Source organism: Notolepis coatsorum (genome assembly GCF_963971535.1).
Source record: "Notolepis coatsorum genome assembly, chromosome: 3".
NCBI classification, from domain to species: domain Eukaryota; kingdom Metazoa; phylum Chordata; class Actinopteri; order Aulopiformes; family Paralepididae; genus Notolepis; species Notolepis coatsorum.
The window spans coordinates 56,540,994-56,557,081 of record NC_140167.1 but is presented as its reverse complement, the minus strand read 5'-3'; the positions used below and the strand labels follow the sequence as shown (position 1 = coordinate 56,557,081).

General features: G+C 40.0%; 1 protein-coding gene across 1 annotated transcript in view; it reads right to left on the bottom strand.

The window, feature by feature from the left end:
- The window catches only part of lclat1 (lysocardiolipin acyltransferase 1), a 51,170-nt gene that overhangs the window by 11,978 nt on the left and 23,104 nt on the right, over window positions 1–16,088 (bottom strand). The window contains exons 2-3 of the mRNA XM_084311004.1: window positions 2,348–2,530; window positions 406–604 (exon numbers count right to left, since the gene is read on the bottom strand). Of these exons, the coding sequence (XP_084167130.1) occupies window positions 406–604; window positions 2,348–2,515 (367 nt within the window). The 5' untranslated portion in view covers window positions 2,516–2,530. The remainder of the gene's footprint in view (window positions 1–405; window positions 605–2,347; window positions 2,531–16,088) is intronic.

Genomic DNA, 16,088 nt, shown 5'->3' with positions numbered 1-16,088 from the left:
GTGGAGGAGACAGAAAGAGACAACTAACAAGAACAACAAGTTAATACGAGAACAGCTTTCCTCTTTTCTTTTGGCTGTGTATAGATCCGTGTGGCAGTCAGGTTTGTTTATTTATTTGTTTATTGTAATCCCATTAGTTGCTACCGAGGTAGCCACTATGTCTTCCTGGGTTCCACATAGGATTGATATTAGCCAATTACAGAGAGGGATGACCCCTCAGTTCACAGACCTGAATGGGAATCTGGGTTCTTTAACGACCATTGTGAGTCGGTTTTAATGTCTCATCCAAAGGACGGCACTAGCAACTGTACGCCGTCCCTGTCACTAACAGGGGCATTGTAACTGCCAATTCCAGGACTCCTCCCTACTATGATGGTGTGTCTGTGTGTGTGTGCCTATACACACCAAAGCCAGGCACGGCCTTGAGGGCGGCCTTGAGGCAGATCTTCTCCATGCGCAGGTAGCTGTAGCGGAGCAGGCAGCACCACAGAAACATCCAGTCCAGACGTGTCCTGTGGTTCATAATGATCACACTGCGCTCCCCGGGGATGAAGCCATCGCCCGTGATCACCACCTTCACACCAAACACCAGCTCCAGCAGCGCCTGGCCAGAGAGGAAGGAGGGAAAAGAAAGAGAGAGCGAGAATGAGAGAGAGACTTGACTTGTTTAAAGAAGAAGTGTACAGCCCATGGGGACATTAACGTGTGTTGTCGGGCCTTACAAATAAATTTGATTTGATTTATGTCAAATGGGCCATAGTATTGTATCCATAGCTATAATATAGAATATAGTTATAGCTCTACAAACAAGGTGACGCACTCCTATCTTTTAAAGCGTGGCAGTGCTAGAACGGGACACGTCTAATTCCCGGCGGTCAATGAGTTAAGGGTGTAATAATATGTCAATTAAAAAAGAATTATAAAAATAAAATATTTAGTCATTATCAAATATGAATCTGAATAGTGAGATATTTTCTTTCTTTCCTTTTTTTCTTGTTTAATCTGTGAATTGTTTGTTTCTTAAATTATTATTTTGTGTAAATTAGGTTGTATGCCGACCATCAAGTATTACTTGTTTAGTTCAGGAATAGGGGGCAGGTAATTATAAGATTTTTTCTTCTTCCTGCTCCTTTTGCCCATGATAGAACTGGATTGATGTGTTTGTATGAGAACTGTATGATTTATATTACTTCCATGTGGCAAATAAAACTCTCTGAATCTGCATGATGGGATGAAACAAAGTAGCCTAGATCACTGATCAATGAACTGAGGACTGTATAAACAGACTTCAAGTAGGCTAAGGGGATGAAGATTGATTGCTGAACTCAAGTTCAAGTTCAAGTTCTTTAATAGTTGTCATACAGAAGTACAGAATACTTTCATACAAAATGCTTCTTACTGTTACGCTCCAGAGACTGTGCTAGACAAGATAGTATCAAATAACATAATAACATAATATAGCATGAATTTAGAAGAAGAAAATGAGGTCACAGTGTTCGGTATAGACATATGTACAATGTTCTGAGTTACCATATAATATACAATACACAATACTATGCAGTGTACTAATGTACAGTACTATCTAGTGCAAAGCAGAAATGGGATGAGGTACAATTTTAGGTACAATTTACAGTAAGGTGTACGAGTTGTAGTGCAATCCTTCATCCATAAATATAAAGTGTGGGGAGTGGGTGCTACAGTGTGTTTGTTTAAAGTGGGTGTGTGCTATAAGTGTGTGGAGTGGGTGCTACAGTGTGTTTGTTTAAAGTGAGTGTGTGCGTGTGGATGTGTGTGCTATGTGCGTTTGGTGGTTGTTGTTGTGTAGTGTTCATTCATTGTTCGTTTAGCAGCCTGATGGCCTGGGGATAGAAGCTTCTTCTGAGTCTTTCTGTGCTCGCCTTGAGACTCCTGTATCGCTTGCCTGACCGCAGCAGTTCAAAGAGGCAGTTGTTCGGGTGACTGGAGTCTTTAATGATTCTCTTAGCCTTGCCCTTGCAACGCTTGTAGTAAATGTTCTGGAGGGTGGGGAGCCCCCCTCCAATTGTGCGTTCGGCTGAACGTGTCACTCTTTGTAGTCTGCTTTGGTCTTGTGCAGTGCTATTCCCAAACCAGGAGGTGATGTTGCCGGTCAAACTGACATACATAGGGTTCTGTTGACCTGGTAAATTTTGGAACCGGTTCCAAATTAGTAAAACAAATCCTCTCGTGAAATCTACCCCCCTTCAAATAATTACCTAAAAAGTTTCAAGAAAAGGATTTGAATGGATTGGGATTTTGATAAGCAGATTCCATGCTGGAATTCAGGTTCAATAAGACGCTTTTCAAAACGACCCCCTGTCGTACGTACCACGGGCAGGGTGAGCCAGGTGGCGACGACGCGGTCTGTGATCCAGCGGTACCAGGCGGGAGACAGCAGCATGAGAGGCAGGAAGGGACCCAGCATGAAGATGCTGCCAAAGAAACTCCCCAGGAACAGAGTCACCACGAAGTACAGGCCCCGCACCGACACAGCCATGTCTGGGGAGAGGAGCTGGAGGAAGGACAGGGCGTTAGGGTCAAGCGCTCAGCAGTCTGGCCTTTCCTACCCATATGACACGATGCAGCACAGAGAAGGAGACCCTTTGGCTTCTGCTCCACCCTGCAGCGGCAACATAATACTGTATACACCGTATAAGTATATATATATTTAGCAAATATACCTGCATATAATCCTTTTTACATACCTGTATATACAGTACTATACATATATATAGTATATGATGTCCCCATAGCCATCCAACACCCCCCCCCATTGGACAATGTGCAATAGTTAATGTGCAATTTTTAACACAATATGCAATAAGTAGTGCTCTCATTTACTATTTTACTGACGCTATCTTTTTCAAATGTTTTACTTTATTGTTTGTTCACCACACATTGTTTTACTAATTTGACTATTTTATTGTGTCCCTTTATGTCTATTTTAATGTGTGTCAACTGATGAGCTACCTGAATTTCCCCAAGGGGAGCAAAGTATATATCTATCCATCTATCTATCTATCTATCTATCTATCTATCTATCTATCTATCTATCTATATCTGTATACAGGTGCAGCTCAATAAATTAGAATATGGTGGAAAAGTTATTTTATTTCAGTCATTCAATTCAAAAAGTGAAACTCTCATAGATTATAGATTCATTACACACAAAGTGAAATATTTCAAGACTTTATTTGTTTTAATTTAGATGATTATGGCTTAAAGCCCGAAAGTTTGAATATTAGCCAAACCAAAAAAATTTCATGTATGACTCAGTACTGGTTGGGGCTCCTTTTGCACAAATTACTGCATCAATACAGCGAAATATATTGACTTTTCCACGATATTCTAATTTATTGAGCTGCACCTGTACATCCCTTACCTACTAGTTATACTGCTGGTCAGTATGACCGGTATACAGACTACAATAGTGTCTTTATACCTGTATCACTGTACATGCATCTGATTAGCATTATTACTCTGTAGTACTCATACATACTCCAGTTGAATCACCTGTACATTGCATATTGCCATTGCACTACTACTGTTACATTTGCACTCTGGTTAGATGCCAACTTCTTTTTGGTGTATTCTACTTGTGCTGTATGTTGTTGACAATAAATTTTAATCTAATCTAATGATATTAAATATTTAATGGCATAGAATAGCAGCTGGGCAAGACAATAAAGTGACTCAATAATACTACAGGGGGCTCCAATAGTATCTCATTATAATAGAATGAAGCGGCTTTTCATTATTCTCTTTTAAAGTTGAATGGTGGAAATTACAATCTCCGTTTGAAGGATTTTATGCACTTTGCTGTTCCCAATGTCCGAACAGAAAATGGGAAAGAAAGCTTTTAGGTTTTCCGCACCTACTGCATGGAACAATCTCCAGTCCGAGCTGAAGATTAAAAGTTTGGTAACACTGAATGTATTTAAGGCTATGGTGAAGCCTATTGTAACCACGTTTTCTGTGTGCAAATGTTTTATCTGACCATTTTGTAACGTTACTTTTATCTGTAATGTCTATGTGTGTATGTTGAAATAAAGGCTAAATAAAATAAATAGAATTCCATATCAGGCTTGGGTGTGAAGAAGTAACTAATCTCCATTGTTTTTACCCTTTTCTTACTCTCTGCATTGCTTTCATTCTGTAAATTCTATGCTCATTTTATGCCTATGTCTGTTTTATGTCCATTTTACTGCGGTGTAGCACTTACTTTGGTCTGCAACTCTTGTATGAAAGGTGCAATACAAAGTGTATTATATATTTTTTTTAGTTCTTTTTTTTAGCATTTTTACAGCTTTATTGGTCACGCAGGACCGACAGAGGAGAGGGCGAACGGGAGGAGAGGTGGAGAGGACATGCGACAAATAACGACGGGAGCTGGGATCGAACCCGGGTCGCCCGCGTAGGTGCGCGAGGCACTATGGTATGCGCCATGAGGGCGCCCCATAAAGTGTATTATTATCATTAACCCATTCAGTGCCAACCACGAGATTAGTCGGGTTAACTCGCCATGCGTTGAGTGCCAAGACCAGAGAAAACTCGGGTTTTAATCGTTATTTCTTTTATTAGCAATATCCATTCATTTTTCATCCATCCAGCCTGACGTTATCATTGGGAATGGGTCTGAGCTCGAAAAGGGAAAATACCGCCGCCTATCGTCTCCCGGATGGTATTGCACATCATTGGATTGGATTGGGTGGGACTGTGCATCAGAAAAAAACTCCGGCCCCGGGGTTTCCCTTCTCGGGCAAGCAGTAGCTGTTACCACATTCACTGGGGAGGCTGGGAGCAGCTTTCGATTATGTGTTTTAGACTATAACGTTGGATCAATAAACGCGATCAATATTTGGAATTGCGATCAGGAATTGGATTAATCTTTTTGCAGAACATCTGATGTGAGGTAAGGACTCTATGTTACCAGTCTTGGGTTAATCAGATGTTTTTTTCTCCGCCATCGCAGCGTGTGTGTGCGCGCGTAACGTTAGCACTGACGACATGAATAATCGATTTTTCAGCCCGCTTCTCTAGCGTGCATAAGTACACATACTATCGATAATCTAGCATTTATTTGAAAACGATTCATAAATCAGCCGAAAAATGACAACATGTTGTGTATTCCACTAAAGAGCTATTATCGCGGAATTTCTCTGGAATTACTAGACATCTCCAAAACTATACTCGTATTCAAAACGGTATAAAACGGAAATGTACCAATGAAAAAACAATCCGTTTCGTACATGTTGACTGCAAGCAAGTCATTGATAAGCGACGGTTGTGTATTAGACACAGCCATAATTTAAGATATAGTTTAAGCATTCTAAAATTTCCCCGTCCTCCCATTGACTTCAGTGTTGGCACGCTAGCCCTAATATGGTCATAAGGGCGTGGCTCTGAATGTGTTAATAATACAATATTCACAGTGAGTGTATCGTATATGCACAAATATCTCATTAGAATTAGCTCATTAGAATTGTAATACAGTGACCACAGTGTGTAAGTAGTGTGTGCACGATCCAACTCATTGGCCCCGGTTCTCATTTAATGAGTATCACCTGTAATTTGATCACAACCAACCACCCGAGATGTCTGGGGTGATGATGTAATGGAATGGTATGGATAGGACATAGGCTAAATGAAATAAACAGTATTTTAACTGTGACTTCAGTAGCTTGAATTGAAGACGTGATGTGAGGGGGTGATCATTTGAGGAATTCAAGGGTCTCATGAGGTGGGGACTCGGGGAGGCTAGGTAACGTGAGACGAACAGAATTATCAATGGTTCTCAATTCTCATCAATAGCGTAGCGTAGCCTGTGGTGTTCGGTTGTACACTCCCGAAAGAATTTCCCCACAAACAGTGGAAAAATCTAGGCAGACATTCCAAGGTGCGGAATGTAAATAGGGGAATGTTACTGACTGCCGGTGACATATTGTGGGTGAGCAGTCACTGAATCAACAGTTTGAAGGAGAGTGGCTTAAATGTAATTCACAAAAGGTCAGGGCCGAGCCCGTTCAGTGACACATCGACATTCTCACGAGAAAGAGTAGTGGAAAAACAAGATCTGCACCTATCTTATAGGGGTGGGGAAAAAAGTCGATACGTAGTAGTATCGCGATACTTTGCGTGGTGATACTGTATCGATACAGGGACGTCAAGTATCGATATTTAATTATATAAAAAAAAATTGTATAAGGAAGTTGCATTGTTCATTTCAATACCTGTAATAGTACAGTAGTCCACACACACATGTGCATTCAGTTAAGTTGGAATATGACTGTAATACAAACAGTTTAGTTTGTCAGGTACATGCAACACAGATTACAGTGTTTACATCTGTCTGCTTGAGAAAATACCATGTTCTGCAATAAAAATGATTGAAGTGAGATGAACAGACTGAACTTTATTTTATTAGCTAAAACATGCTGAGTTTTACTTTGCAGTAAAACAATTTTTTTTTGATAAAATATATATATATATATCGCAATATTCGCGATATATCGAGTATCGCGATACTATCGTATCGCGGCTCAAGTATCGCGATAGTATCGTATCGCGAGATCTCTGGCGATTGCCACTCCTACTATCTTATCCATCAAGCTCTTCCATGTCTTTGCTCATATCTATCTAGCCAGGGAACAAAATAAGTACCCGCCAACCGCCAATGGTGGGCAGATTTAAGGTTTGGCGAGTAACAATGAGAGGTCTGCCCGCCACCTGGCGTGTAACAAAATAGTTCATATCGATACTCTTATTTAGAAAATCCGTGGCAGGTCTCCTTTCCGCCCCAAGCGCAGCTCCAGTCATAATATCTATGGCTCCGGCAGCTAACAATGTTCGGTTCATATCGATACTCTTATTTGGAAAAACCCTGTTGCAACTCGACGAGTCATATCCGCCCAGTCCGTGCTAATGTCTGTGTGGCGCAGGGCGGTCAAGCAGAGGAGCAGGGCTACACAGCAGTGCGCCTATTTTGCTACCCGAAATAAGTCTGTGGTGTTTTTTTCTCACAACGGGTCAAATGCATCTAACATGCTTTGCATCGTCGCCATTCCTTTATGCCCACATCGCCCGAAATTAACGTTACGTTAGCGTAAGCCAACAAGCTAATCCTGATCAGCGGCAGAGCCATAGAGAACAGCAGACAGTGTGGACTGGGGAAAGGGAAATGGGGGGGGGGGTGTGTGTGTGCGTGCGTTTGGAAAGACGATGAAGTCACTAGTCAGGACTCTAGGGCTGACCTTCAAAGCTTTTTTTGGCAATCGAAGCTTCGGGGCCGAGCTTCGATTTTAATTCGAAGCTCCGAATTTTTTTTTTTAATATTTTTTATTTTTTTTATCTTATGTTGTGGGACTTGTACAGCACTTTCGTAAACTTTGTTGTTTTTAAATGTGCTCTATAAATAAAGTGGGTTGGATTAATTCATTAAGTAGCCCCTTTCGTGACTGTGACGCATCCAACAAGGTTTCACTCGGCTGTGTGATTTAATTCAAGGTAGATCGCTGTTGTCGTTTGAACAACTTCAGATTTCATGGGAACTACCAATCCCCCAAATCAAGAATGTTTAAGATGAATGAAGTAAGATTTTGATTATTTGAAATATGGCCTGTGTAGACTAAACTATGCACAGAATTATGTCAGTCTACAAGGTCCGGATTCTACATGGTCCGGCAATGTAGACTCCACTACAGACCAATAAGTGAATGTTCATGCATTTTTAAGAAGGGCAACTTCCACAAAAAAACAAAGAACTCACCAAAACATCTCAGTAGCTCCTTATCTAAATGTTATATTTCATATATGGAGATTCATATTTATTTATGTATTGCATGCATTTCTAAATTTTATTTCCTATTTTGTTTATTCATCCCAGTATCTTTCTTTCTTATGTGTGGAATTCTACAAGGTGCGCGCGCGCGCACACACACACACACCTACACACTTACATTTAGTCATTTAGCTGACGCTTTTATCCAAAGCGACTTACAAGTTCTGTACGACAAGACAGCAAGAAGGGTACAACTCTATCAGCTGAGTAACAATGTTCATCAAAGTGTTGCGTGTTACAGTGTAGGTTAGTTTATTAGGACAAGTGCATGACAGTAAGGTTAGTCATGGTTAGATTTTTTTTTTTTTTTTTTTATCATTTCAGATAATGGTTGAAGAAGTGAGTCTTTAGTCGACGGCGAAAGATTGGACAGGATTCGGCTGTCCTAACTGGGATGGGTAGTTCACACACACACACACAAATCGAAGTAAAAAAAAAAAAATTGAAAATTTGAATATTTCTTTTTTTTTTAAACTTCGAATTTTTTTTTATGTTCGAAGCTTGTGCCATCGAACGAAGCTTCGAAGCTTCGAAGTATTTAAGACAGCCCTACAGGACTCAGGACAGGAGTATATTATAGTAAACTGAGGATTACTGAGGATGGACAGATAATGTTGATATTCAAATATAAAAAAGTTTCGAGAGGAGTGGAAGTTTGAAGACAGACTAGACTACAATATGATGCGGGGGTGGTGAGTTGAAACAGTGTGTGTGCGTCCCGACTGCGTCTATGCGAATACCAACGCAGTTGGCCACTGACGTTTCTGGTCATGTGACATGTGCGCCCAATCGCGTGACGAGCTGTGTCTTTGCCCATTTCCACGTCGAACAGCCTGCAAACTACCTGGCGTTCTATCGCCATGCTCTAAGACAAACTCTAACCTTAACCAACTTCGAAAGAGTGCCTAAGCTTAACCGTTGAAAGAACTTGCCGTCAACACTCTCAAAAAACACCTACGGGAGACTGCAATTCGAAACTGGCCCCTGTAAATGTCCTAACACAACCCCCTCCAATGTACAGTAAATTACCAAGTATGGTCTTGTCAATATTCCAATGTACAGTTTTGTTTGTACAGTTGTACAGTGGCCCCCTCCCCACACTCCTACCCAACCCCCCCCCCCCCCCCCACCCAACCACCTCCGATGTACAGTCCCCCCCCCCCCCCACCCAATCCAATGTACAGTGTCTACGGCAAATGTATATACTTTTTCTTTTTCTTTTTCTGGGCTCTCTTTGTATCACAAACAGTACTGTATTTACTAGGGATGCACCGAATGGGAAATTCTTGGCCGAAACCGATACCGAAAATAGAAAACAGTTGGCCGAAAACCGAAAGGCCGAAAATGATTCATAGAATAGAATTTTTTTTTACCAATGTTGTGGAACATTATGATTATGGAAAAATATATGATTATGGCAAAACTTTACTTAAATAATAAATAATCACTATTATGGGTCCATAAAACATTTATTCAGCACTTCTGAATGCATACAGTACATTAATTCCATCTTTTCTCTGGCTGCGCACCGGACATCTGTTATGAATTATGAATGCCCGAAATAACATAGCATTACAAAGTACAGTTGACAGCTGGGCTGTGTTAACGTTACAATGTACAGTCGCGCGAAATAATGTTATGAATGCCCGAAATAACATAGCATTACAAAGTACAGTTGACAGCTGGGCTGTGTTAACGTTACAATGTACAGTCGCGCGAAATAACGTTATGAATGCCCGAAATAACATAGCATTACAAAGTACAGTTGACAGCTGGGCTGTGTTAACGTTACAATGTACAGTCGCGCGAAATAATGTTATGAATGCCCGAAATAACATAACGTCACAAAGTACAGGTCCAGCCAGGGTTCGAAATTAACGGGGGCTTGGGGCAAAATGCCCTCGAAAATTTACCAAATGCCCTCGAAAATCAGTTAAGGGGGGCAAGAAAAGCCCCTGACAGTTTACTAATTATATATATAATTGTATATATGCTCTACAGTGCGAGCATTTCCCTCGTATTTGCCCCTAATAATATGTGTGTGTGCGAACCGGAAAAATAATTTACTTGCAGTGTGCGAGACGAGTGAAGATTACAAAACAGCTCCGCTGTTAATAGTTCAGAAACTGGACTGAAATTCAGTTTTTGGGTGGAATGCAAGGAGGGAGGGAGGCGGGGCCCGCTGCGTGTTACAGGGTGCTTGAGAGGTGCAACGCAGACAGGGGGAGAGCTCTGCTTTCATCAAGCATTACACTGATATCTTAACGTTAGCAAGCTAAGCATCTGCATAGCGCGACCTGTGTAACGTTAAGTAACTTGTGTTCGGCGGGGAAAGACCGTTCCATTTGTAACACAACTTCAAAGAATAACATCCAAATCCGATCCCGATGCTCATTTCCTTCATTCCACAGCGCTGGGCGCGCAACGTATTTCATTGATAGATCTGGCCAGAGCCTATACTCAAACGTTCCAGTGCTGTCTTCGGGATGATTTTAATCCAAACATGTATCAATTTGAAACAAGCCTCTTGACTGTTGGAATTAGGGATGTTAAAAATAAAATAGCTAATAATATTATTCAATATTAGACATTCATTGATCCAGAGGCAACCGGCTATTCGTCTGCTATTTGTAGATATATAAAGACAACAACACAACTTGCCCTCAGGGACAATCATATTTAATCTATTTAGATAAGAGTATGTATGTATTATTTAGATAATTGAAGGTACCTCAAAACATGAAACCAAGCCATGTCACACATCGTGTGTGTGTTACTTGAACAATTGTCACTGTGCTCCTAAATTTCTTTGTGTGCTCCTAAATTTGTATTTAGATTTTATTTATTAACATTTTATTCGTAGTGCGCCAGCCGTAAATCTACTTGCTGGATTCTGACTTCAGGTCCTTGTTGAGTCCATCCTTTCGGGTCCATCCAGTCTGGTCGAAAATGCAACTGCCACAGAGAGAGAATCGTGGCTATATATAGAGACCCAAACGTTCTAGAATGTTCGGTTATGACATCATACAGCTACATCACGAATGTTCCAGAACGTTCTATCATGATGTCACGCTAGGGTTCCAGAATGTTCTATGTTCTAGAAAGTCTATTACGACATCACCACAACGCTCTAGAAGGTTCTAGGTTCCAAAATGCCCTATTATGACAAATACGACGGTTCAATGACTTTATCTAAATCCAATCAATATTACACAATAACCGAAATATATATAGCTTCGGCTCTTACAAGGAGCACATGTGCTCCTTGGGAAAAAGGTTAGCGTAGAGCCCTATATATGGAGACATTAACATTACGTTATCAAACATAGGGACGAAGACTGTAAAACAGCGGGGACGAGGGAGGGTAACTACATAACATAGGCAGAAACACAATCCCCCCCTCTCGCTCTGAATAATATGCATATTAGATCACTCAGTGATTAACCGCAGCATAGTAAATAAGGATATAAAGCATGTTAAAGAGACGCATTTATTGGATGCGTTGCGCACAGTTTACATAGAAACAGCACGACTCCCGACAGCGCGACATCATCACAACAACACGCGAATAATATGCATATTAGATCACTCAGTGATTAACCGCGGCATATAGCAAATAAGGATATAAAGCATGTTAAAGACGCATTTATTGGAAGCATTGCGCGCAGTTTGCATAGAAACAGCGCGACTCCCGACAGCATCACAACAACACGCGAGGTTGTTAGGTTGTTTCTGTTTCGGTGAAAAAACTCTTTCGGCTGGAAGCCGAAAGGAAATTTTTTGCCATCTTCGGCCGAAAACTTTCGGTGCCGAAATTTCGGTACATCCCTAGTATTTACAAATAATGGTATGTCATAAATATATAGATGTAGCAGTACTGTCTATCTGTATGTCATATATGTTACGATTAATTGAAAATGGGGGACCCTGATGTAAACAAGACGAAAGTCTTTCTCTGGTCTGCATCCCCTTAACAATTGTATGTATTGAGCTGTACTGTACTGTACCCATTCTGCAATCTGTTAATAAAGTTTTCAATCAATCAATCAAACGCTCTAAGACAAACTCTAACCTTAACCAACTTCGAAAGAGTGCCTAAGCTTAACCGTCGAAAGAACTTGCCGTCACGCTCTAAGACAAACTCTAACCTTAACCAACTTCGAAAGAGTGCCTAAGCTTAACCGTCGAAAGAACTTGCCGTCACACGATTGGTGCACATGTCACATGACCAGAAACGTCAGTGGCCAATCAGATTAGCAAAACGCACAACTGCGTTGGTATTAGAATATAGGCGTCCCTAAAACGACCTATAAGATTCCCTATATGGGAAGAGCAAGGCATACACTCATTAGGGGATGTTTTTAACAAACAGGGTTTTTGTAGTGATAAAGAAATACGCAAAAAAATTTATCTCACCAAGTCCACATGGCTTTTTCACAAACAGTTAGAGCTATGTTTGAAGTCTCACGGTGTTCCATTAGACAGACCAATTGAACACCACAGATACCACAAATTCTTCTACGCAAGAGAGACATCGAGAGGTTTTGTTTCAGAATTTTATCATCAATTACTAACGTCCTCGTATGAAACCCTCCAACTTGACTCCGTCTGGAGGAGGGATATACCAGACCTGGAAAATGACTTTGATTGGCAAGGAGCCTGGGCAAATGTCCGACTTACATCAAGGAACCCGGATCATCAACAAATCAATCTTAACTATATTCACAGGACATACTTGACTCCTATAAGACTGTGCCGAATGGGGCTCAAACAAGATTCCAAATGCACCCAATGTACAAATGGGGACGAAGGGACATTTATGCACATGTATTGGGACTGCTCACCAGTTAAGGCATTCTGGAAAGATGTGACCCAACAAATATCAAAACTCGTATCTTGGAATATACCTGTACACCCCTCGGTATTGCTGTTGAATGATGTTTTTGAGTTTGCAGTGAATCCACAGCTAAAGAGATTGGTTTTATCGGGTATCACAGTAGCCAAAAAGCTGATCGCATCACGCTGGTTTCAACCGGAAAAAATTTGCCGTAAAGTTTGGTTTCTTACATATCTCGATGTAATTTACCATGAAATATCTACAGCAAGAATTCTGGGTCTCAATGAATCCAAAATGTCAATGTGGTTAGAAGTGGTGGAGAGAATAAAAGCTAGCTTATAATGGTAGTGTCTGGTTAGGTGCGAGGGATAGTGGAGGTACTTCTCAAGGTGGGGTCCGGGAGGGGGGGGTTCGAGCTGAGCATATGTGTGTAGGTTTTTTTTTTTAGATAACAGGTATTATGGGTATATCTTATATAAGACAACTAACTAAAAGGTGATCTCATTGGATGTGCCCTGACAATTAATGCTTGTATATCTTATCGTGTGTTGTCATGTTTGTTTATATGTTTGTTTAAAAAATAATAAAAAAATAAAATACAAAAGAATATAGGCGTCCCGACCAGTGTTGGGCAAGTTACTTTTAAAAAGTAAATAGTTACAGTTACTAGTTACTTCTTCCAAAAAGTAACTAAATTACTTACTCAGTTACAAATTATAAAAGTAACTAGTTACTTCAGAAAGTAACTATTCCGTTACTTTCAATATATTTTTTTTTACATAAACAACATACACAAATCTAAACTATTTTAATGTTGCTGTGGGACAAAGTGAGACTAGCCTCCAATCAAATGCCATGTATGTAGATATTATAATTACTATGTTTATATAGTGGATCATACAAATACAATAGATGTTTTGGAACTTTTGATATGTATTGCCCCTCAACAGGCCACAACTGGGCAACATTAAATTATGCTTGTTAAGCACTATACCAAAAATAAATAACAAATATATACTGATTGATTGAACATTTTAATTAACAGATTGCAGAATGGGTACAATACAGTACGGCTCAATACACACAATTGTTAAGGGGATGCAGATCAGAGAAAGACTTTCGTCTTGTTTACATCAGGGTCCCCCATTTTCAATTCATGACATACACAACATACAGATATAAGAATCTAATCGAATCATCTAAACTAATCTAATCATGACATTTAAGACATGCATGACATACAGATATATATCTCTGCGCACCAGACTGTGCTATTAAACCAGGAAGTGCAGCACTATGTTGAGCCCGTCAGCAGTAGCCTCCACTACTGTATAGTGCCCTGCGCTGCAACACAACAAGAGTGAACAAAAAACGCTCATGGACCCGCGGTCTCACACTGATTGCTCGCTTGTGTTGTTCCGTTGGATTCGTTTTGGATTATTTGGGCTCAAAACGTACACTACACGGACCCGCAGTCTCACGCTGACTGAATCGCTCGTGTTGTGGCTGTGTGTCAGACTCTGGAGGCACCCGCCCACCTCTACCTCTGATTGGCTTACCATGACATTTTACTCAACCTCAGCCAATCGTCAGCATGTTTGTGCTTGTCTCGCGCACTGCCCACTAAACAAGGAAGAACAGATCCCTCTCAGCGCAGATATCTGTCTGATGAAAAAAAACAGGTTCATTCATAGTAACATGTAGGGCTGTCTTAAATACTTCGAATCTTCGTTCGATGGCACAAGCTTCGAACATCAAAAAAAAAATCGAAGTTTAAAATTTTCAATTTTCTTTTTTACTTCGGTGTGTGTGTGCGTGTGTGTGTGTGTGTGTGTGTGTGTGTGTGTGTGTGTGTGTGTGTGTGTGTGTGTGTGTGTGTGGGGCCGGGGGACAAATACACTGGAGGAAAGTAACCCAGCTCAGCACTGCCCAAATTATATCATCACTATTGCCTGTTTGAAGGATATCATCCTCAAACACATACACCTACATGCCCTGTAGAATTCCACACATAAGAAAGAAAGATACTGGGATGAATAAACAAAATAGGAAATAAAATTTAGAAATGCATGCAATACATAAATAAATATGAATCTCCATATATGAAATAGAACATTTAGATAAGGTGCTACTGAGATGTTTTGGTGAGTTCTTTGTTTTTTTGTGGAAGTAGCCCTTCTTAAAAATGCATGAACATTCACTGATAATTGGTCTGTAGTCTACAAGGTCTACATTGCCGGACCATGTAGAATCCGGACCTTGTAGACGGACATAATTCTGTGCATAGTTTAGTCTACATCTACACAGGCCATATTTCAAATAATCAAAATCTTACTTCATTAATCTTAAACATTCTTGATTTGGGGGATTGGTAGTTCCCATGAAATCTGAAGTTGTTCAAACGACAACAGCGATCCACCTTGAATTAAATCACACAGCAGAGTGAAACCTTGTTGGCTGCGTCACAGTCACGAAAGGGGCTACTTAATTCATTAATCCAATCCACTTTATTTATAGAGCACATTTAAAAACAACAAAGTTTACCAAAGTGCTGTACAAGTCCCACAACATAAGAAAAAATAATAATAAAAAAAAAAAAAAAAAAAAAAATCTTGAAGCTTCGAATTAAAATCGAAGCTCGGCCCGAAGCTTCGATTGCCAAAAAAAGCTTTGAAGGTCAGCCCTAGTAACGTGCAGCATTTTTTTGAATTAACGGTAACGCCGTTATTAAGATTGGAAGAGTAATCCGTTAGATTACTCGTTACTGAAAAAACTAACGCCGTTAGTAACGTTGTTACTTATAGTGCCGTTATTCCCATCACTGGTCCCGACCCCACTTCTGTTTCAATAAATTATTTGCATTTAAAACTATTAACGCTGACTCATTCCTTCAGTCCACTCAAAATTATGCTAATATTCCTTATGTTGTTTATATTAATTGAAAATAGCATATGAGAGTATTATATAGTAATAATAACACATGGCGATATACTAAAAAGCTATTTATAATTTTTGGCTGGTAAAAAATCTGCCTGGCTGGTAGTTTTTAAAATCTACCAGCCAAATGGCTGGTAAGTCAAAAAGTAAAATTTGTTTCCTGTGAATCTAGCTCTTCCACATCCTCGCTCATATCTATGTAGCTCTTCCACGTCCTCGCTTTTCTATACATTTGTTTGATTGATTGATTGAAAACGTTATTAACAGATTGCAGAATGAGTACAATACAGTACAGCTCAGTGGACTGGAGGATGAAGACCAAAAAATGACTTTCGGCTTTTTTACATAAGGGTCCTCCATTTTCAATTCATCAAAACATTTAGAGACATACAAATATACAGTAGTTTCATAAAAGAAATATATATATATATTATATAACAAAAAAAACGAAATTATATA